At 24.0% G+C, this 23,593-nt stretch overlaps 1 protein-coding gene across 4 annotated transcripts in view; it reads right to left on the bottom strand.

Moving 5' to 3' along the window:
• Positions 1 to 4,503: 4,503 nt before the first annotated feature.
• The window catches only part of LOC117171154 (PH and SEC7 domain-containing protein 2), a 156,317-nt gene continuing 137,227 nt past the window's right edge, over positions 4,504 to 23,593 (bottom strand). For 2 of the 4 annotated variants that reach the window (XM_033358208.1, XM_033358210.1), the window contains exon 13: positions 17,820 to 18,080. In XM_033358208.1, coding sequence (XP_033214099.1) covers positions 17,844 to 18,080 — 237 coding nt within the window. In that variant the 3' untranslated portion in view covers positions 17,820 to 17,843. The other 2 variants (XM_033358209.1, XM_033358211.1) reach the window with 2 other exon arrangements.

The following is a 23,593-nucleotide window of genomic DNA, read 5'->3' as shown; positions in this document are numbered from 1 at the left end:
ATATATCTAGTCGGGAGTGGTGCTGACTGAAAACAGATGATTTGGAGCGATTCGCGCGCCATCTGTTGGTCATTCTAAGGACGTATTGAACTACCCTCGTATCTTCGAAATACCTCTTATTTTCTCTTTTATCTATTTATAATTAATTATTTACTCAGACGCATAACAATGCTATTTTCCATTTATTTCTTAGAAAAACTTTCTATTTTGAAAAATTAATTTTAAGTCAATATTTAAACAGATTTTTAAAGATTTCAAAGGTTTTGAAAATTGTTAAAAAATATACATTTTCAGCAGATATGAAATCTTCAAAAATCGTTTTCAATTTTCTCAAAAATGTTAGGAAAATTATATTTGTTTAACATTAAAAACAAGTGTACGGTTAACTTAAAATAATAAATAGTTACTGAAATTTATCTTTTTTGGTAGAATTGAGTTTTTTATTTTGAATAAAAGTATTTTTGGACTGAAATATCAACTATTACAACATTTTTGTTCAGAATTCTTTTGAGAATCTCTTGGTAGAAATTCTTTTTTGAAAATCGTTTTTGCTTAAAAATGCAACTGTTGATTAAAAATTAGTCTATTTTGATTTCGAATTCAACTACTATTTTGGTGAAAATTTGATAAAAAGTTCGTCATAAGGATGAAATCAACTGCTTTTGATTTAAAATTTAAATCTTATTGGATTGAAATATGAACTATCACATTCTTCGCAGAAAATTGACATTTTCGGGTTAGAAAATAAAACTGTTTTGTAGTAAATTCGTTTCTTTTTGAAAAGATTTTATCTTTTTTGGTTAAAACTAAAAGTCGTAAAAATTAATCTTTTTTTTATTGAGGATTTTGTAGATTTATGCAAAATTGTGTTCTTTGTAGTTTTATTACATTTTTCCTTAAGAATTCAGGTTTTTTTGTTGTTAATTTTTCACTTTTTTTAAATAATCTGAGCAAATAAAAAAAAATAGGTTAATTTTTAAGATATAAATTGAAATTTATATATATTCAAAACAAATTAGGTCGAAAAATAAGTATACATTCTAAATTATTTTTCACGTAAATCGAAATTGATGATGCTAGTTATTTAAAAAGTAAATATACATAAAACTTTAAGCTTTCCACCGTCTTAATAGTTTATTTTTACATACGCAGGTGCACAATTTTTAAACTTATTCGATTATACATAGTTGAGCTACTTCATTGATAAAAAAAAATTAGTGAAAATTACTCTCAGGCAATAAATTTCGTCACTAATTTATTATCACTAAATTCAATATTTAAAATCTTTTTGTGGAAAATCCTAGCATAAATTTAGTAAAATCTGAATTTAAGTTTTTCGTTTAATTAATTCATTAATTAATTAATAACCCCGACAGTGGGCAGCCATATAGCAAGTTTAAGCTCTAAATAAGTCAAATGTACCTCGTACGAATCTTATATATACAAATTTTATATAAAAATTTTTTATTTTAATCTTACTAACTATTTTACATAACTAGGTTTATCATTTAGACTGATTTCAGTAAATGCAGTTCTTTGGTACAAATATATACTATACTTATCGCAGACCAGTGGACTCAGAAAATAAACAATCTCCACAAAATCTACCTTTTGAACTAATTTTCAGATCCTGTTTGATTCTGATGAAGATGAAAAAAGGAAGCAAGCCACTGCTTTTCAAAACTGTAATCTAGTTTTATTTTTTCTCATTTTTATAAATAAGTACAAGAAGTTTTAGAAAATGTAAGAACTGGTTTTAAAATATTTTGGAAAATAATTGCAGTAATTTTTATGTGTTGACGGGTTTTCTCTAAAATCTCTATAATATGGGCCATTCTCTATATTGAGGTCACTTTCGATTCGTGTTCTTTTTTAATCTAAATTATTTATTGGCGCTAGATATATATGAATTAGAAGTTCTGAAATTTTTTAAGAGACTATAGTTTTCAATTCTAAATCTTTCAAATTGAAGAAATTTCAATTTTAAATGATGAAAATTATAAAAAATTTAATTTTCACACTTGAAACTTGCATAATTTTAAATTATCAATTTAATTATTATTTAATTAATTTTAAAGTTAATTTTTGTTTAATTTAACTATTATTCAAACATTCTTATTTGGATGATTTGATTCAATTTTGACGACTTACAATGGAAACTTCTTCAGTTTTAAATATTTGCAAATTTAGCATAATTTTCAAGTTAAATTGTTCAAATAAAAACTCAATTTTAAAGATTTACAATCAGAGGTGCTACAGTTTGAAACAGATAAAATCGATAATTATTCAATTTTCACGATTTATATTTTAAACTTGTGTCATTTTAAATGTTTTTTTAAAGTGTTCAATGTTGAAGATTTACAATTAAAGGTGCACTGATATGGAATGATTTCATTTTAAAATTATGTTATTTTGAATGGGTTTTTTTATTTTGTTATTATTGACGACTGCAATATTTTATCTTTATAATATAAAATATTGCAACTTAGTTTACTTTTTTGGAAAAGGTCAATTTTAACGATTTATAATTTAAAATTATTTAATTGTGAAGATTTAAAATTGGTATTAATTCAATTTTAAAAATGCACAAATTAAAAAAAATTCTTGAATTTTTTCAAGAGTCGAGAATTTTTAATTCTAAATCTTCTAAAATGAAGAAATTTCAAACAAAAATAATCAAAATTACATTATTTTTAATATGAAAACTGCATAATTTTTCATGGTAAATTATTTAAAATAAAAACTACTAAATTTTAATAATTTTTAATTCAATGCTGTACGATTTTGAAGAGATAAAAAATGATTCAATTATTCTATTTTTACGATTTATATTTAAAAGGTATGTAATTTTGAACGTTTTTAGAAATAATTTACTTTTTAAGATTTACAATTGCAAAATTAGAATCCATCAATTTTTAAGATTTACAAATGAAGATTCATTACTTTGAAATTTTTATAGTTTAAAATTATTTAACTTTTAACGTTTTTTTGGATTATATAGATCAATTTTGAAGACCTACAATGAAAAATTCTTCCATTTTGAATGTATGCAATTGAAGATTTAATTTTTATAGTAGAAAACGATGCAATTGTGAATGCTTTTTTCAGAATAATTGAATTTTACAGATTTCAAATTTACAAATACTTAATTTTGAAGATTTAAAATTGATAAATACTCTATTTTAAAGACTTTAAATTGACAAATAATCGATTTTGAAGGTTCGCAACTAAAAAATATTGAATCATGACGATTAGAAATTGAATTTTATTCAATTTTAAAGATGTACAAATAAAAATTCATAAGCTTTCTCAATATTCAAGATTTTTCAATTGTAAATCTTCTATATTAAAAAAAATTTGAAATTTAAATCATCAAAATTACAGAATTTAAAATTTTTAATCTTGCGTAATTTTAAATTGTTAAAGGTAAAAACTTGTCAGTTTTAAATATTTATAATTTAAGATTCTACAATTTTGAAGAGATAACATTTCACGAATTATATTTAAAAAGTATATAATTTTGAACATTTTTTGTAATTTAATTTTTAAGATTTACAATTGAAAATTATTTGTAAATTAAAATTATTTCAGTTTAAAGATGTGGAATGGAAGATTTATTAATTTGGAATGGTTATAGTTTAAAATTATGTAACTTCGCAATTTTAAAATTGAAAAATATTTAATTGTGAAGTTTTACAAATAAAAATTCATAAATTTTGTCAAGAAACAAGAGTTTTAAATTTTGCAACTTGAAGAAATTTCTAATTTCAGATTTGAAATTCAAATTAATCATCAAAATTAGAAATTTTTTTTATTTTAAGACTTGAAAAATGCATCATTCTTAATTGAAAATTGTTAAAATTGAAAGCTCTTGAACTTTCAAGATTTACAATACAAGATTATACAGTTTTAATCGTTTTTTGAAATTGTTCAATTTTTAAGACCTAGGATTCCTTAATCTTGAATATTTGTAATTGAAGATTCTTCAATATTTAATTTGTGTCCTAAAAAACGATGGAATTAAAATTTTTTTTTAATCATTCAATTTTTAAGAATTAAAATTGAAATTTATTCAACTCGAAAAATATTAATTCTAGATCTTCCAAATTAAAGAAATCTCAAATTTAAATAATAAAAATTGCAAACATTTTAATTGTAAAACTTAAAACAATAATTTTTTATTGTAAATTTGCAAAATAAAAATAAAAAAATAAAATTTGAAAATTCTTCAATATTTAATGTGTACAGTAGAAAATTATGCGATTTTACATTCTTTTTGGAATAGTTCAATTTCGAAGATTTAAACATTTGTAATCTTCAAAATTAAATTAAATTAAAATTAAAATTTTATTATAATTATATAATTTAAAATAAACTAAATTTTTAATTAAAATGTAAAATTATTAAATGTGGGGGAAACTTTACGATAAATTTAAAATCGATATGAAAGAATACAATTTTTTGAGAAATTTCAAAAAGTAAGTCAGGATTTATATTTTATTAAGCTTGGTTTCCAAATTTTAAAACAATTCAATAAATGTTCGAAAAAATATTACACAGGGAAGCAAAAGTGACCTTTATATAGAGAATCACCCGTATAGGTATGAATTTTAAACAAACAATTTTCTATCATTCTCATCAGTAACTAGATTTTAAAACACCGACTGGTAGATTCGAAAAATTGGCAAATAAATGACTTGAAACAAAATTCTATTCCTATTATCAAGACGAAATAATATGAGCAAACAAGAAATAAAAATATATTTTCTGCCTTGGGGTACTTGAGATATTGCCTTGAGGCACACTGCATTCGGGCACACCAACTAAAGTTAATGTTTTAAAATTTAAAAACACCAACTGGTTCAGAATTTTGCAACGATTAATTCTGAATCACAAGTAAATTTTAACAATCAATTCGAGATTTGACGGCACAATATGTCTTTTTATGATTGTCAAAGACAAATTTGAGAGTCGAGCATTATCAAGAAATTGGTATGGGGAATCCGAATTTTGAATTGAAACATCCAAGAATCAACATTAACATCACTGAGTATTAAAAACTTAAAACAATTAACATTTATTTACATAGATAAATATACTACCCAGTCAGGAATCGCTTATTACTAACGAAGTTCATCACGTAGAAGGATAAATAATTTTCCTCTTAGCACCTTAGTAAAGTCGAGCTGCTTGATTTGTTCTTGACTTGTTCTTCTTCAACCCTGTTGCATGCAACAGATTAATATTATTTATCTACCAGGAATTTATAAATCACATGCAGAATATTTTATTATTTATATGAAATTATTGTCTACGATCTATTTTCCAACACCTTCACTAATACCTTATTTATTTCATTTCATGCAATTTATTTTTCGATTTCGAATTTCGATTTTTACTGTCACAGTCATACTTGTGCATTAATTTGTTAATTGTTATCAAAATCATTCTGGATATTTGTAAAATAAAAATTAGTGTTTAAGGCAGTTGTCGTGACAAAAATGAGCAAATAATTAGATTTACAATAAAAAAGGAACATTTTCAACCAAGAAGATTAATTTTCTATTAACAAAGACGAATTTTCAACATAATACATCAATTTTTAACCATACAGTTGTATTTTCAACCAAGAAGATTTTTTTACCGTAAAAGATCAATTGTTAAGAAACTACATACTATGTAGTTTGTTAACAATTTTTAACAATTTTCATTAAAAAAATAATATTCAATAAAAAAAGAACGGAATATTTTACAAAATGGTTGAATTTTCTACTTAAATTTTGAATTTTCAAGACAAAAAAGACGAATTTTCTATACAATAATAGTTGAATTTTCAATCTAAAATGTAAAGTTTCAACAAGAATTTTTATTTTAAAAAAAAAGCTAAATTTTAGGCTTGAAAAATTAGCTCTAAACCCAAAAAAGAAATTAAAAAAAAATACACAAATTTTTTAACCAAAGTACATAAATTGTCAACTAAATGGTAGAATTTTTCTAACTAAAAAGTTTAATTTTTAATAAATTAATTAATTTGTTACTTAAATGTTAAATGTTAAAGACAAAAAGACGAATTTTCTATGTCAAACGGTTAAATTCCAACCCCAAAAATATGAAGTTTCAACTAGTAAAAAGATTAGTTTTCTACAAAAGTTGAATTTTCAACTCGAAAATATAAAGTTTTATAAAAAAAAAAATTAATTTTCAATTAAACAGTTTGACATTATGTTTAAAAAATTAATTTTTAAGCCAAAAAATAAATTTTTGACAAAGTAAATAAATCTTCAACTAAATAGTTGACTTTTCAAGTCAAAAGATTAATTAAAAAAAAAAAAGACGAATTTTCAATAAAGTACATGAATTTGCAAACAATCAGTTGAATTTCTAAACTAAAATAATTAATTTTTAACCAAGAATTGATTAGTGAAGTTTTCAGTTAAACAAAATTTTATCTCAAAAAAGGGAAATTTCAACAAAGAAGTTCAATTTGCAAACAAAAAGATCAATGTTCTACTAAATTATGAATCTTTAACCAAAAAATAAATTTCTTAGAAAGCAATTCAACTTTCAACCAAGAAGTTCAATTTACAACCTAAAAAGATGAATTTTCAATTTAAAATACCATTGAATTCAACCAAACAGTTGCACTTTTAACCAAAAAAATTAATTTTATAGAAAAAATAACGAATTTTCAACAAACTACTTAAATTTTCAAACAAATCTTTAAATGTAGTTATATTTTTTTAATATTTGTAACTTTTGAAACAATTTCATACATAGAAAATTTTACTTTCAAAATTGGAAACAATAGAGTTACAGAGAATGCTTTCCCCGAAAAAAAGCCATCATTTATTAAAATTCAATCATTTTCAAAAAAATGTTAAGCTATAATACGGAAAAAATGCAACTGCAAAAAACATTTTTTTAATGTTTGCATTAAAAATAATGATTCTTAGTTGAAATAACAAAATCGGTAATATTATTTTCATTCAATACAGAGTAGCAGTTTTAATCCAGGAGGAAAATGTATGGTTATTTTTCGGTTCGAAAAGTTATAGTTATAGCTAAAAGTTATAGCTAGAAGTTTTTTCATTTCGTCAAAACTGAACATCAAATTCAAACACTTAAACTATATTTTAAATTTTAAATTTTTATTTAAACGCTTAATCATTTATACGTATAAAAAGACAGCTTTTGAGACTTTTTGATTGAACAATATTCAATTTGAAGAATGAATCAACAAATTTGTAAATGTTCGAAATTATATAATTTTAAGGAATTTTAAGTTGGAAAACCGTTTGTAGCATTTTTAAAATTAAAAGATAAATTATTTTAAGTCGTTTAAAATTAATAATTCTTCCATTGTTATTTATACATCGAAATTCTGCATTTCCAACCAATTATAAAGTGGTACAATCAAAATTATAACGCTTAAAATTAAAATTTGGAATATTTTGGGAAAAATATATTTCGAAAATTTCGATTTGGAATATTTTAGATTGAGACAGTGTTTGATTCGGATTTAGATTAAAAGCGTTTAATTGTGAATCTACTGAATTTAAGTTATTCTGAAATTGAAAATAGCTTATAAAATTTCAACCAGATGTTTATATTCGACTTTTGAATTAAAAGAGTAGAATTTTTAACGTTCAAATGGGTCAATGGTTTGATTCAAAATAAATCCAGAACTATCTGGTTCAATTTAATATCAAAGTTCAATTTCTCATTTAAACATTTTTAGTAATCGAACTACAGTTGCAATTTTTAAAATAATCTATTTATTTATATTTATAGTTAATCTACTTCAAACGTTATTTACAAAAAAAAATTATTTAAAACAATTTTAGTTATTACTTTTTCAATTAGGGGGTGGTCAGAGTTGAGATTTTTATTTAAATCTCATAAATTCCCTAAGAGTCAATTCGTTGACTATTAATTTGCCAAAACGTTTTTTTCAATGACAACCCGTTTACGAAAACAAATAGACTTTTTCCAGAAGAAAACAACCATGGACGTTTATTAAATTCTTACGTAAAATTATTTAAATATAAATGTCTTCACATTTGTTTATAATACAAAATTCGCTTTTTTCTTGCTAAAAATTTAAGAACATTGAAAATCGAATTTCAAACTGAAAAATTCAATTTTCAATTTTTCAACAGTTGAAGATTAAAGAATATTGAAAATAGAACTTTCCATTTTTTAATAGTTTAAAATACAATTCTACTTTAAATTTTCCAACAGATGAAAATTGAAGAATATTGAAAATAGAATTTTCAACGGTTAAAAATGCAACTGTTAAATATTCAATTTCCAATTCTTCAGCAGTCGAAAATCTAAGAATATTGAAAGCAGAATTTTTAAAGGCTATAAATTAAACTGTTGAAAATTCAATTAGATTTTCTATTCTCCTTCAGTTGAAAATTCAATTCAATTGTACATTTTTCAACAGTTAAAAATGGAAGAATATTGAAAATAGAATTGTCACAGGTTAAAAAATCAACTGTTGAAAATTCAATTCCCAATTCTTCAAAAGTTGGAAATTGAAGAATATTAAAGATAGAGCTAAAAATTAAACTGTTGAAAATTGAATTTAATTTTTAATTCTTTAACAATTGAAAACGGAATTTAATTTTCAATTTTTCATTAGTTGAAAATTCAATTAAAGCTTCAATTTTTCAAGGTTGAAAATTGAAGAATATTGAAAATAGAAATTTTAACGGTTACAAATTCAACAGTTGAAAATTAGATTAAATTTTTCAATATTTAACAATTGAGTTGAATTTTTCAAAAGTTGAAAATTGAAGGATAGTGAAAATACAATTTTCAACAGTTAAAATTCAAATGTTGAAAATTCAGCTTAATTTTCAAATCTTGAAAAGTCAAAAAGTGAATTTAATTTTCAATTTTTCAATAGTTGAAAATTCTATTCAATTTTCAATTTTTCAAAGGATAAAAATTCAACTGTTGCAAATTCAATTTTAAATTCTTCAATAGTTAAAAATTCAGTGCAATCTTCCATTTTTCAATAGTTAACAATTGAATTTCTAATTTATCAACAATTGAAAATTGAAGAATATTGAAAATAGAATTTTCAACAGTTAAAATTCGAATGTTGAAAATTCAGTTTAATTTTCAAATCTTGAAAAGTCAAAAAGTGAATTTAATTTTCAATTTTTCAATAGTTGAAAATTCTATCCAATTTTCAATTTTTCAAAGGATAAAAATTCAACTGTTGCAAATTCAATTTTAAATTCTTCAATAGTTAAAAATTCAGTTCAATCTTCCATTTTTCAATAGTTGACAATTGAATTTCTAATTTATCAACAATTGAAAATTGAAGAATATTGAAAATAGAATTTTCAACAGTTAAAATTCGAATGTTGAAAATTCAGTTCAGTTTTCAAACCTTGAAACGTTAAAAAGTGAATTTAATATTCAAGTTTTCAATAGTTGAAAGTTCTATTCAATTTTTCAAAGGTTAAGAATTAGGCTGTTAAAAAATTCAATTCAATTTTTAATTCCTCAAACATTGAATATAGAGTTTTTAAGGTTTTTAGATGAAAATTCAATTCAACTAAAAAAATTTCTACATTTGGAAATACAAGAATATTGAAAATTAAATTCCAAATTTCAATTTTGCAAAGTTGAAAATTGAAGAATAATGAAAACAAAATTTTCAACGGTTAAAATTCGAATGTTGGAAATTTAGTTGAATTTTCAAATCTTCAAAAGTTGAAAAGTGAATTTAACGTTCAATTTTTCAATAGTTGAAAATTCTGTTCAATTTTTCAAAGGTTAAGAATTCAACTGTTGAAATTTTTATTTCCTCAAACGTTAAAAATTGAATTTTCAAGGTTTTTAGATGAAAATTCAATCCAACAACAAACATTGTAAGAGTTGGAAATACAAGAATATTGAAAATTAAATTCAAAATTTCAATTTTTCAATAGTTGAAAATTGAAGAATAATGAAAACAGAATTTTCAACGGTCAAAAATTGAACTGTTGAAAATTGAATTGAATTTTCTATTTTTTTACATGAAAATCCATTTCAATTGAAAAATTTTCAGCATTTGAAAATAGAAGAATATTAAAAATAGAAATTTCAACGGTTACAAATTCAACTATTGAAAATTCAATTCTTTAAAACTTAAAAAGTTAATTTAATTTTTCAATGGTTGAAAATTCAATTTTAAATTCTTCAACAGGTGAAAATCAAAGAATATTGAAAACAGAATTTTCAAAGTTTAAAAATTCGACTGCTGAAAATTTAATTCAATTTCTATTTAATAAATAAACATTTCAATCCAAATATTTTTTAAACTCGGTATTTTCGTAAACAAGTCGCCATCAGCAAATAATTTTTCGGAAAATTAATAGTCATCTAATTTAATGTCTGCCTTCAAAGCTGCATTTTAAAATTCTTTTAATTGAAAATGAAGACCCAAAATGGAAAACTTTTTACGTAAAAGATTCTTTAATTACGCACTGCAAACTCAATGATTTCATAATCGAAAAAAGTTAACAATTGAACTCAACAGTACAAAAAGTTGCAATCATTTTTTTTCAATTCTAAAAGTTGATAAAATTTCCGGTCCAAATATAAATCCACTTTCATCTACCGGGTTTTTCGGGTCTAACGGCCACCCTGAAATTCGACGAATCAGATTTCAGTATTATATATATTTAGCAACTGTTAAAAATGAAGAATTATTAATCGTTCGTTAATATAAAACAAAACCATCTACGCTCTCCGACACTGGTCAATGCCGGTAATTAATTCTAGATTAAAAATTAGTTTTCATCCATAAATGTGAAGTATTTCAATATTAGATATCATTAGTTCTGATAAAATAAGGTCCCTTTTTTATTAAAAAAAAACTCTAGTGTAACTGTGTAAGTAAAAATCACTAAACTTATTCATAATTTATGTGTGCGAAAATGGTTAGTATAATCTAAAATGACATTAGTAAATCTTTTTCTGCAGAGCTTAACTATTATGCAAGGAAAACTCAAAATTGATTATATGCACTTGGAAAATACGTACGTTATTTCGGGATATTATGCGAAAATCTTCGAGATATACTTATAACTTCAAGAGTCGTTTTTATTGCCATCAGCGTCAAACGATTTATAATAATCGTTATATTATCCACATATATTACATTTTATATATACAAGGGCTTTTTTCTATAAACTAGAGTTAGATCCTACTGTATTTTGTAATCTCGAGGGTATAAATTGACTGGAAAGCGTAAAATGAAAAGCGCGACAATAAAATATAATGATAAACGAAGACCTTTCTATATCGCTGTGAAAAACTTACAAAGTCGACGAGGAAATTGTTTTTTTTTTTTTTTTTTTTTTTTTTTGTTAGAATGCATGTTTTAGAATGCAATCTTAAATGCACTCTTAAATGCACTCTTAAATGCACTTTATGTTATTGCATTTTCTAGAAACTTGTTGGAAAAAAACTACGTGTCTATTTAATTTTAATCAAATAGACATTTATTTCTCCTCCCAGCGAATGGGCCATGTTCACACCTCTTTCTTAAACTCTCGATGAACAAGATTTTCTATTTTTTCTTTCTCCGTACTCAGGGTGTCTAATCAAATATTGGGGAAAAAATCCTTGAAAATTCAAGGTTTTTCACAAGTTATCTCAAATTTTTTCCAGATAGATAATCATAAATTACAAATGTTAATGTATATAAAATAATTAATTTGATTTAATTAATAGTTAAGACACTATATGTATTAAAAAATTAAAATTACTATTTTTCTTTCATTGTTCTTTCAATTAATGAATATTCACAGTAGCGAGGTTCCCCTGATAATTTTGCATAGTACAGAGCATTCAATTATTTCGAATTTATAAACAATTGCGCGATTTTATTATAAATAATTTTTCTTTAGTCCTTTTAAATACATGAATATGTAGAAATAGTTATTATTCATACATGAATATTACTATTTTTACACGCTTTGACAAATTTATGTTACAAAATCATGTTAAATATATCATCACCATCGAATAATTAAATAAATCAATTATACTAAAAACATAATTAATCGATTGTTCCTAAAATCCACGAATTAAATAAATAATTAAAGCAAATTAAAAAAGTAAAAATAATAGAACAATTTAATTTTTAAACAAATACTTGAATTTTTAAGTTAAATATACCAATTTGTTACGAAAATAATAAAATTTTCAATCCAAAAAGACGAATTTACAAAAAAAAAAAATAATTAAAATTTTAAGTCAAATAAATGAAATTTAAAACTTGAAGCGATATATTTTCAACAAAAAATGCTATAAGCATATTTTCAGTTGAAAATAGACCAATTTTGAACTAAATAGTTGAATTTTCCGAAAAAATATATTCATAAAACTAATTAAATTTTCATCCGAAGTGATGAATTTTCAACTAAAATAATAAATCTTCAACTGGAATAGTAGAACAGGTCAAAAATTCAATTTACAACCAAGGAGATTAATTTTCTATAAAAATAAATAATTTAAAACAAAAATAGTTTAATTTTCAACTAAAAAAGATCATTTATGAACAAAGAGTTTAATTTCTAAATATAAAATGTAAGGTAACAACAGAAAATGGCTTAGTTAAATATACAGTTAAAAAAAATTAAGTTTCAACAAAAAACGGAATTTATAACAAACTTAATGAACTTAAAACTGAAAAAGAATGAATTTTCAACTAAATTAATGCAAGATTCAATTGTATTATTTAAATTTTCAGTAAAAAAGAAAGAATATTAATTAAAAAATCAATTTTCAACAAAATAGTTCAATTTTCTTATGAAAAGGCAAATTTTTAATAAAATACATGATTTTTAAACTGAAGAAATAAATTTTCAACCAAAAATTGAGTTGTTAAATTTTAAGGTGAAAACATTAATTTTCAACTAAATTGATAGAATATCCAACTGTATTAAATTTTTAGTTAAAAATTTAAGTTTCATAACAAGAAATTAATTTTCAACAAAATAGTTCAATTTTCTATCAAAAAGGCGAATTTTCAATAAAATACATGAACTTTCAACTGATAAAAATTAATTTTCAACCAAAGAACTTAATTTACAAATAAATTGATGGAATATTCAACTTCATCAGTTACATATTCAGTTGAAAAATTAACTTTCATTAAAAAAATGAATTTTTAAGCAAATATTTAAATTTTCTACCAAAAAAGCAAATTTTCAACAAAATACATGAATTTTTAATTGAAAAAATCAATTTTCAACCAAACAGATTAATTTTCAACTAAATGATGAAATATTCAACTGGATCAGTTTCATTTTCCATTTAAAAAATTACTTTTAAAAAAAGATAATAATTTTAAGCAAAATGGTTAAACTTTGAACCAAACAGTTAATATTTCAATTGAAATTTTAATTTTAACCGAAGCATTTAAAAAAAAATGTAATATATTTGGTACTTAAAAAAAAAGAATTTAATTTAAATAAAAAACAATAGGATTCAACCAAAAGTGACGGCTTTCTGTCTAAGAAAGATTTTTCAGTCAAAAACGAAAAAAAATTCAACCAAAGTGTTGAATTTTCCACTTTAAATGATGCATTTCAACCCAAAAGTAGAATAATTAAATTAGCAGTTAAAATATTAATTTCCAACAAAACAAAAACTATTTTTCAACTAAATTATTAAATCCAGTAATATAAAGCTACTTTTACAACTGAAAAACATTTCTACTTAATTTTGTATCACAAAAAAAATTAAGCACGCTCTCGAAATAATTCCCTGACTTTAAACAAAATTCCTTGACATTTCCAAATTTTTCCTGGTATACAAAAAATTCCCCGACAATTTCAAGTTTTCCGTGTGAATAGACACCCAGGTACTTGTATGGCAGTTTGGTTCAGAGATTAGGAAATTAATCAGTCAATTTTTTCTACGGATAGATAATCTGAGTACAAGTTTAGCTTCATGGTATAAATATGAGGTATAAATAAATTATACTCTTTCACAATGTTTGTAAAATGAAAGCTAATGGAACGATGACTAAAAACTGCAACTATTGTATTCTATTTAATTCCTTTTTGGCCAAAACCAAATGCGATACAATATAATTGGCAAGAAATATAGCAGGGTGTCGTCGTATTAATATTATTTGTCAAAACTTCTCTCACTCTCTCTCTCTTTCTCTCTCTCTCTCTCTCTCTCTTCTTTCTAAAGTTAGATCTACAAAACTTTCTGGAAGCATTTATTATTTACAAACTGCTCAGTTATTAGTTGCTTATTTAAATTTTAGAAAAATAAAGTTAGAAAAAAAAACACAAGTTATCTTGGAACAGTGTGCTTAACAATAATTTTTAACAATATAATTCAAAAATACCAAATCACAATTTTCACAATGCAACAAAACTTAATTCTAAAAACGATTTCTCATTATTGAGCAATTTGTAGAATCTGTACAATATTGTAGACATCAGGGTGGTCCAAAAAATCATTAGATTTTTTTTCTCTCGAATTTTCATGCATATCGCCCCTAAATTTGTTCGAATTCACAAAAAAATAAATGTGTTTTTTATGATGTTAAAAGATATTAATATAAATGATTACAATTATTATTTAGTTTTGGTTAAAATTAAATAATAATATGATAATAATTAATAAAAAGTATTTATTTGTATTATTATTGTTATTAAAATAATTATATCGGATTAAATATAATTATAAATTATATTAATGATTTTTAAAGGTTCCGCGACCCCGTGAACTTTAACAACATTAAACAAATACGTTTTTGTAAATTTTATTCAGAATCGTCAATATCTGGTGAATGGATTTGAAATTCAACATTTATCTTCAGAATTAACAGAAATAATTGTGTAAACTCTTTATTATTAATTTATGAAATAATGTTCCCTTAGAATAATGCTACAAAGTTTCAGTTTTTTTCTAATTTTCCTATTTCTGTCCACTTTTCGAATAGAGTAAGGCAACAATTATTTTAAATTTAGAAACATAAATGTGTTAACAATATATTATTTTTTTTTATTAATATTTTCTTTGCATAATGACAAAAATTTGCTGCCTTTTCTGAAATCTTCAACTTTTTGTCCACTTTTCACTTAAGAGTGAGATAACAAATGATGCAATTTGGCAAACAATTATTTAAACAAATAAATAAACCGAGAGAATAATTTTTTGAACAATTACTTTCTTCTTTATATTTTTTGCCTTTTTAAAAGTGAAAATGCGGAATATTTCAAAAAAAACTGCAACTTTCAAGTACAATTCAAAAAGAATGTTATTAAAAAAAATGTTAATTTTCATCAACTAATACTAACCTAACTCTAATTAATAAGTGGACAAAATGGTGGAAGCCTTATTCTAAGAAAATATTGTTATAAATAATAATAAATAGTTTAAACAGTTATTTTTTCAAATTTAATTATTGTTTCATTCTGAATTAAAATTTGAAAAAAGTTGAAAAATTTAGAAAAACCCGCGACCTTCTAACTCTATTCTAAGAGAAAATCGCTATAAACAATAATAAATTATGTAGAAAATTAATTTAAACATCTGATTATCAATTAAAACTAACACTTTGTGTATTAGAAATAAATTCTATTTTTAAAAAATGCAGAAAAAACATAGTCTACACCCGAAACTATGAAAATCCGCCTTTTTCATTTTTTTTTCTTTTTGCAGAGCTAATTGTGAAGAGAAATTTTCAGTTTCTACACGATTCACCTAACATTGAGTACTCGGAATCATATAAAAAAATGTCTATTTTCTAACGGGAAAAACGTTTTAAACTTGATGGGGCTAAGCGGGAACTTTCAATGTTTTTTTTCAACCAAATAAATTCACTTTTTTTTGTGAATTCGAGTCAATTTGGAGGCAATATACATGCAAATTTGAAAAAAAATTGGACCACCCTAATAGACACCCTACTCTCTGCGACTACAAAATTGGTGGAGATGATGATGTTAATAAATAACTAATATTACTTAATACTGCAAGAAATTACGAAACTTATCATGAATTTTTGTTTCTAACTATTTTCATCGATTGGTCGAGAACCATTGGTTTGCCGGGAAAGAAATATACATTTTCTCAAAATTTACTAAGCAAAATCTACAATTAATTGTAAATCGTATTGAAAAATTACATAAATAAACAAATTTATGCAAACCGAACTTATCTATGTAATGGTATTATCAATGATGAAATGGATTTCTTGAGTTTTTGAGTTCGTCCTGCAATGCGGTTAATTCATTTTTTGATAAGTATAAAAATAACGAAGCTTAATAAATTATTTTTCAAGCAGTCTCACCTTGCATAATATAAAATAAAAACCTTAACCTGCAGTTTGTTACAAGCCAAGAAAAACTCTTGTAAATTCCTATACAAAATGAGTATTATTTATTCAATACAAGGTCTTGGGAAAAACTCTTCTTTTTTTCTGCATAATTTTCACAAAAGTGCTTCTTGTTTGTGTTTGTTTTGTTAGGAAAGCAATAGAAAGCGAGAACACAGAAGTTTAATTCGAATTGGCAAAAAATTAATTCCAATCAAAGTTCCATGTTGTCATGAATAATTCAGAAGTAACAGAAAGTGTGATATGATGGAAGAATTACTGATAAACGTAGAATTTGAAACTTTAACTCCAGAGAATATACAAGAAATTTGCATTTTGTGGAATGTAAAATCCGAGAACGTGAAGAGGAATGCTCGCTTAATTTTCAAAAATAATATCACAGTCTAGAAGCATTTAGAAATGCAAATGAATCTGAACGCTTCTCTCACGCGATACCAAGACTCAGTTTTTAAAACTTTTAAGTCAGTCACTTTTTCAGCGAAACTCCGTTCGATAATCTAATGATCAAATCATCAACAACAACAACGACAAAAAAAACTTTCCTTTGTGTACTTTCTTTTGAAAATTATTTTACCAAAAAAAAAAGTCAAACCACGTGTTACGAGAATTTCTTTTTTTCTTCTAACGACTGAACTTAAGATATCATACTCGGCCCCCTCTGAAATCTTTAAAGCTAAAAATCCCTCCCAAGAAATAATTTCATCACAATTCTAGCTATCACGATCATAAAACATGATTTCTTAAATTTTAGTGTACTAGTACGATAACAGTAACAAGATAAGAACTTAAGTACTTTTCATCAAGTTTTTGAAACCCGAAAAATAGAGATTTCTTGGACATAGAATTCATTTCAAATGTAATGGCAGACGAGGGCAAAAGTATGATATCTGCGAATTAAATACAATCAGTCGCTCTTGTATTTCCTCAAGATAATTACGATAGTCTGTTAATTGATTTATTAGTAACCACTATTAATGTACATTATTCTCTAGTATTAATAGTAAGCCCATATCCACACCAGCTAATTACGATCAAGCTGGACCAGTAGCAGGCGTGACAGCAGTTTGTCTCTTTCTCGATTATATCTGTTTGAAATATAATTAACTTTATCTTGACAAAATAAATAAAGTCAGAAAAAATTAAAAAAACAAAAAAAAAAGAATCTGACGAAAAGGAAACTTTGTGAAACTCTTAACTGTGAGATCAAATACTATTAGCGACTATCAGTCAGTTTCTTATATGTACAGAGATGATTGAAAGAAATGTTTTTTTTCTCTTTTCTTTTTTTTAACGTTTTTTTTTACGTTATGGGGATCGACGACAATGCAGATTAACAAAAGATGACGCGTATCCTTCGTTTGCTATTTTTTTTTCTTCCAAATAAGAACTTGTCACTGCTGTCCTCGGCCTACGTACGCAGGTCAGACTAGACCACACGTGCTGAAAATACACCCATCACATGTCAACCAATAACCTAGCCAAAGTCCTGGCCATTGAGAAGATTACGGTTGTAAATGGCGGCCCTATAACTGTACCTATTTGTGGCTGGACGATCAGGAACCGGAGGTGGGACCAGTGCCACGTCAGAATTCAGCGGAGCTCCGGATACTTCGTCCACCTCGCCGATGCTGCTCTCGACCAGAGGCGGCTCCACCTCGGCGAAGACCAATCGCGATCGCATAAGATAGGCGTAACTTTTGTACCTCTTCAACTGCAACATTCACGAATTTCCATTTTTTAATTTTAGAATTTCTCGCGTCAGGACGGTCCGGATTTCAGGAATACATAAACAAATATAATTTTAAGTAGAATCATTGTCAGGATGGCAACTCAAATTGAAAAAAAAAAACTTTCAAGTGTTTATAATAATAATAAAACCTCTAAGGTACACTAGTGCAAATTCGCACCAGATTTTTTAAAATTTTGTTGGCATTTAAGCAGTCACATCTGCAGCGGTTTATCCCCTCTATATTGAATATATGCGTAATATATGCTAAATTATATTGTAAAATTTCTTATTATGTTTAACAAATATGTTCAATACGTTAAATATTTAATATTGACATTGCAAAAAAAAAACAATTCGTACTAGTGTACCGTTTACATATGCTGGGCTGGAGTGTGCCGTTTGAAGAGTTAAATACTTATTGATTTTTTATATAAATTTTGACAGGAATTAAACAGTTTGTAACTCCAGAAATTTGTTGCTATTCATTGCTAGTAGAATTAGACAGGATGTCCAAGAACTTAATTGTCAAAATTCCCTGATCACTATAATTCAAATATTGTTCTTTTAATTTTGTAACACTTTTAACATATAATCTTTTATAAACAGAATAAAATAGTTATTTCAAATACAAATTTTTAAATTTAACCATTTATTTAAAAAAAAAAAATCTTTTCTACTATAAAAGATGGCTTTTCAAAAAATACTTGAATTTTCAAACTAAAAAGATAAATTCTTAGCAAAAAAGTATCATAGTTTATATTTCAATCATAAACATGAAATTTATTTGCAAACAAATAATTTTAAACCCAAAAAGACGAATTTTCAACAAATAAAGATTTTTTTCACTCAAGAAAGACATAAAATGTTATCAAAATTCAAGCCGTACCTTCAAGCCGAAAGACCAATTTTCTCTATGAAAATGGAATTTTTAAACTAAAAATACGACTTTCAGCAAAAAATTAATTTTTCATGAAGCTGATGTAATTTTACACAACATAAATAAAAGTTTAAACCCGGAAAATTATTTTTTTTACCCAAAAAGCAGAATCTTCAACTGAAAAAGATCAATTTTTTCCACTAAACAGTTAAAATTTTAATTAAGGAGATGACATTTCAACTAAAAATATAAATCTTTAACAAAATAGTTCAACACTCAAGCAAAGAAGATTAATTTTTAACCAAAAAGTGGCAGTTTAAAAAAAATGACATTTCTACTAAAACAGATTTTTTTTATAACAAAAAGATAAATTTAAAAAAAAGTTGAGTTTTCTATTTAAAAAGATTTCATTTGACTTTTCACTATCAAAATGTGAATTTTTATATCAGAAATAAGTTTCTACGAAAGGAATTGAATTTTTAATCCAAAAAGACGAATTTTTAACCAAAAAGGATAACTTTTTAACAAAATTGTGGAATTCTCTAACAAACAGTTGAATTTTTTTCCAAAAAAGATAACAGTTTCATTTAAACAAAATTTTGGAATAGTTGAATTTTTATTCAAAAAAGATTTGACTTGACTTTACAATGAAAGATGAAATTTGTAAAATAATTTTCATCCAGAAAGTATTTTAGTTCTCTTTTTAACCCCAAAATATTCAATTTAAACAAAAAGTAAATTTTCTAAAAAATAGTTTAATTTTCAACAAAGCAGCAGAATTTTCAACCAAAAAGTAGAAATTTTGAACAAAATTGTTGAATTTTCAACCAAACGGTTGTATTTTTATCAAGGAAAGATGTAATTTCTGCTAAAGCAAGTAATGTTTAAAGTAAAAAAAAAACAAACTTTCGAATAAGAGTTGTATTTTTAAACGAACATTTGCATTTTATTTAAGAAAGATGAAATATCTCCTAAAAATGTGAATTTTGGAGAAAAAAACCGTGAAAAAATAGTTAAATTTTCATCCAAAGAAGATTCCAGTTCACTTTCGAACACCAAAAAAATAATTGTAAACAATACGTTAATTTCCTATTAAATAACCTAATTTTTAAACAAAAAATATGACTTTTTAACAAATTTATTACATTTTTAACCAAACAGTTGTATTTTTGTCCAAGAAAAATGAAAATTATACTAAAACAGGTGAACTTTTAAAACAAAAAGACAAATTTTCAGAAAAAGATTTGAATTGACTTTTCAACTCAAAAATAGGTTTGAAATATCAACTGTTTCACGCTTTGTTGAGAATTCATCCTTTCTAGTTAAAAAGTTGATTATTTGACTTGAAAATGAACTGCTTTGTGAAAACATATAATTTATTATGGATTCATAATATTATAGTTGAAAATCCAAATACTTGCTTTTAAGTGACCTTATACGTTAAAAATTCTACTCTTTTAAAGAAAAATCCCAATTTTTACAAGAAAATTACACAATTTGGTTGAAAATTAAAATATTTGATTGAAAATTAAACTTTTTTGTAGATAATAATTCATCCTTTTGGCTGAAAATCTAAATAATTTTGTTTAGAATTCATCTTCTTGGTTAAAAATTAATGTTTTGTTAAAAAAATATTATTTTTTAATCAAAAAATTTAAGTATTCCATGTTTGGTTGACCTTTATCGTTTTTATTTTGGATAATTTGGAAATTTGTCTTTATTCTAATTATATTGATGATTTCTTTAATTAAATTAATAATTTTGAATAGTATTATAAAATAGTATTATAAATAGTATTATAATAGTATTATATTATAAAATAGTATTATAGTATTATAAAAATAGTATTATAAAACATTAATCTTCTTAGTAGAAAATACATCTTTTTAGTGGAAAATGTAACAATTTTGTTGAAAATTCGTTTTTTTTCAAAGTTGTTTTTTTCTCAAATGTTTTATCAGAAAATTAAAATATTTCATTTTTTTAGCTTTATCCTGTATATTGAGTAAGTTAAAAATTTATCTATTTGGTACAAAATTCATGTCTTTTTTTGAAAATTCATCGTTATCAGTAGAAAACTACTCCTGTTTGTTGAAGGTTCAACTTTCTGGTTTAGAATTCAACTATCTTGTTAAAAATTCATCTTTCTTGCTTGAAAATGCTCTTTTTTGCTTGAAAATGATCTCTTTTGTTAAAAATTCCTTTTTTCCGATTTAGAGATCCACATTTTTTTCATAAAAATTCGAATTCTTAGATTAAAAACTTACTCTTTTATTGAAAATTTACCTTTCATAGCAGAAAAGTCATACCTATTTTTTGAAAAGGAACCTTTTTTATAAAAATTAAACTTTCTTCTAAAAAATTTGTTTTTTTGTCTTGAAAATTAAAATAATTAATTGAATTTTAATGTTTTTTGATGAAAATTTCAAACATTTGATTAAAAATGCATCTTTTCATGTCGAAAATTAAACTATGTGGTTTGAAGTTTAATAATCTTGTTAAAAATCTAATTATTTTTGAAAAATTTAACTATTTTGATAAAGTCATCATTTCTGGTCGAAAATTCAACTATATGTTGTTAAAAATTCATCCTTTTAAATTGAAAATTAATCTCTTACAGTAGAAAATTCATCGTGCTTGGTCAACAATGTATCTTCCTTGGATAAAAAGTAACTTTTTTTAAAATTCAACTCTCTTCGAGAAAATTCATCCTTTTTGCTTGAAAATTGTACTATTTGGTTAAATATTTAACTATTTTTTGGAAAATTTGTCTCTGGAAAGGTCATCTATTTGGCTATTAATGCAAATGTTTGATTAAAAATTAATTTTAGTAGTAAAAAATTCATCTCATTGGGTAGAAAATCTTTTTTGGTTGAAAATTCAACCAAAAAAGATGAATTTTTAATAAAAGAGTTGAATTTTCCAGCAAAAATTCTAATATTTTAGAAAATATTTTACTTTTTAATCTGAAAAGATGATTTTTCAACAAAAAAGTTCACTTTCAACCAAGAAAGATTGAATTTTTAACCAAATAATTAAATTTCCAACCAAAAAAATTTAATTTCAACCAAAAAGTTGCATTTATAATCAAGTAGTTAAACTTTCAAGCAAAAGAAACGAATTTTCACCTGAAAAGTTGACTTTTTTCACCAAATAGTTGATTTTTTAACCTAAAGAAATTATATAAACATAAAACAAAAATCAAATAGCTGAATTTTCAACTCAAATAGACAAATTTTCTATAAGAAAGTTGAATTTTCAAACCAAAAAGATGAATTTTTAATCAAATAATTGTTTTTTCAATCATATAGTTGAATTTTCAAGCAAAAAGATAAATTTTTTATCTACAAAGATGAATCTTTAATCACATTATCGAACTATTTAATAGAAAAGATTAAACTTCAACCAAAATTCACATTTTCAATCCAAAAGGACTAAGTTTTTGGAAGATAGTTGAATTTTCAACCAAGAAAGATAAGTTTTAAATCCAAAAGTAAGGATTTTCTCTCTATTTTCGAACAATAGTTAAATTTGACACAAAATAAATAAATTGTCAACCAAACAGTAGAATTTTTAACTAAAAGAGATTAATTTTGAACCAAAAATATAATAGTTGACTTTTTAATTCGAAATATTTAACTTTAAATCAAAAATCTCTCATATTAAAATATTTTTTCTTCAAAATAATATCAACTACTACATTTTTCATTCAGAATGCACCTATTTTGGTTGAAAATTTAACTAACTGCGGTCAAAAATTCATGTGTTTTTTTAATTCCACTATTTCTGTAGAAAGTTCAAATATTTTGTTGAAAAATAACTTTTTGGTTGAAAATTCATATTTTCGGTTTAAAAATGCAACTGTTTTTTAGAAAATTAGTTTGGGGGGGGGGTAGAAAATTCAAATATTTTGGTAAAAACATCAACTATCAAGGTGAAAATGAAATTAAATCATATGGTTCAAATTTGAACTACTTGATAAAAAATTCATGTATTTGTGTTTTTATTCGACTATTTTTGTAGAAAGTTCAACTATTGGGTGGAAAAGTAACTTTTTGCTGAAAATTCATCTTTTTGGCTTAAAAATTCAAAAATTGTGTGGAACATTTTTTTCCTGATCAAAAATTCGGCTTTTTTGTTTCAAAATTTATACCTTTTGATACAAAAATCTCATTTTTGGTTTGTGAAAATTAACTATTTCAATAGAAAATTAATCTAATTCGGTTGGGAAGTTAGCTCCTTTGTTGAAAATTCTTCTATTTTTTTAAAATTGAATTTGACTGTCTTGGATTCTTTTATGGTTGAAGCAATATAAACTATTTTTTTTTCGTTGAGAATTTATATATTTTTGTTGAATATTTATGTATTTTGTTCAAATTTCCACTATTTTGGCAGATAATTCAACTATTTAGTTGAAAAATAATTTTGTTGTACTGAAAATTCATATGTACGTGTTTGAAAATATAATTGTTTGGTACAAAATTCTTCTTTTTGCTTTGAATATTAACAAATTCAGTGGATTCAACTGTCTTTGACTTCAAATTAAAATATTCGTTGGTTGCAAATAATATCAAATATTCGTTTTTTTTTTTTAGAAAATTATAATATTTTGGTAAAA

This window comes from Belonocnema kinseyi, chromosome 4 (genome assembly GCF_010883055.1).
Source record: "Belonocnema kinseyi isolate 2016_QV_RU_SX_M_011 chromosome 4, B_treatae_v1, whole genome shotgun sequence".
NCBI classification, from domain to species: Eukaryota; Metazoa; Arthropoda; class Insecta; order Hymenoptera; family Cynipidae; genus Belonocnema; species Belonocnema kinseyi.
This window is presented reverse-complemented; position numbering and strand designations above follow the sequence as displayed.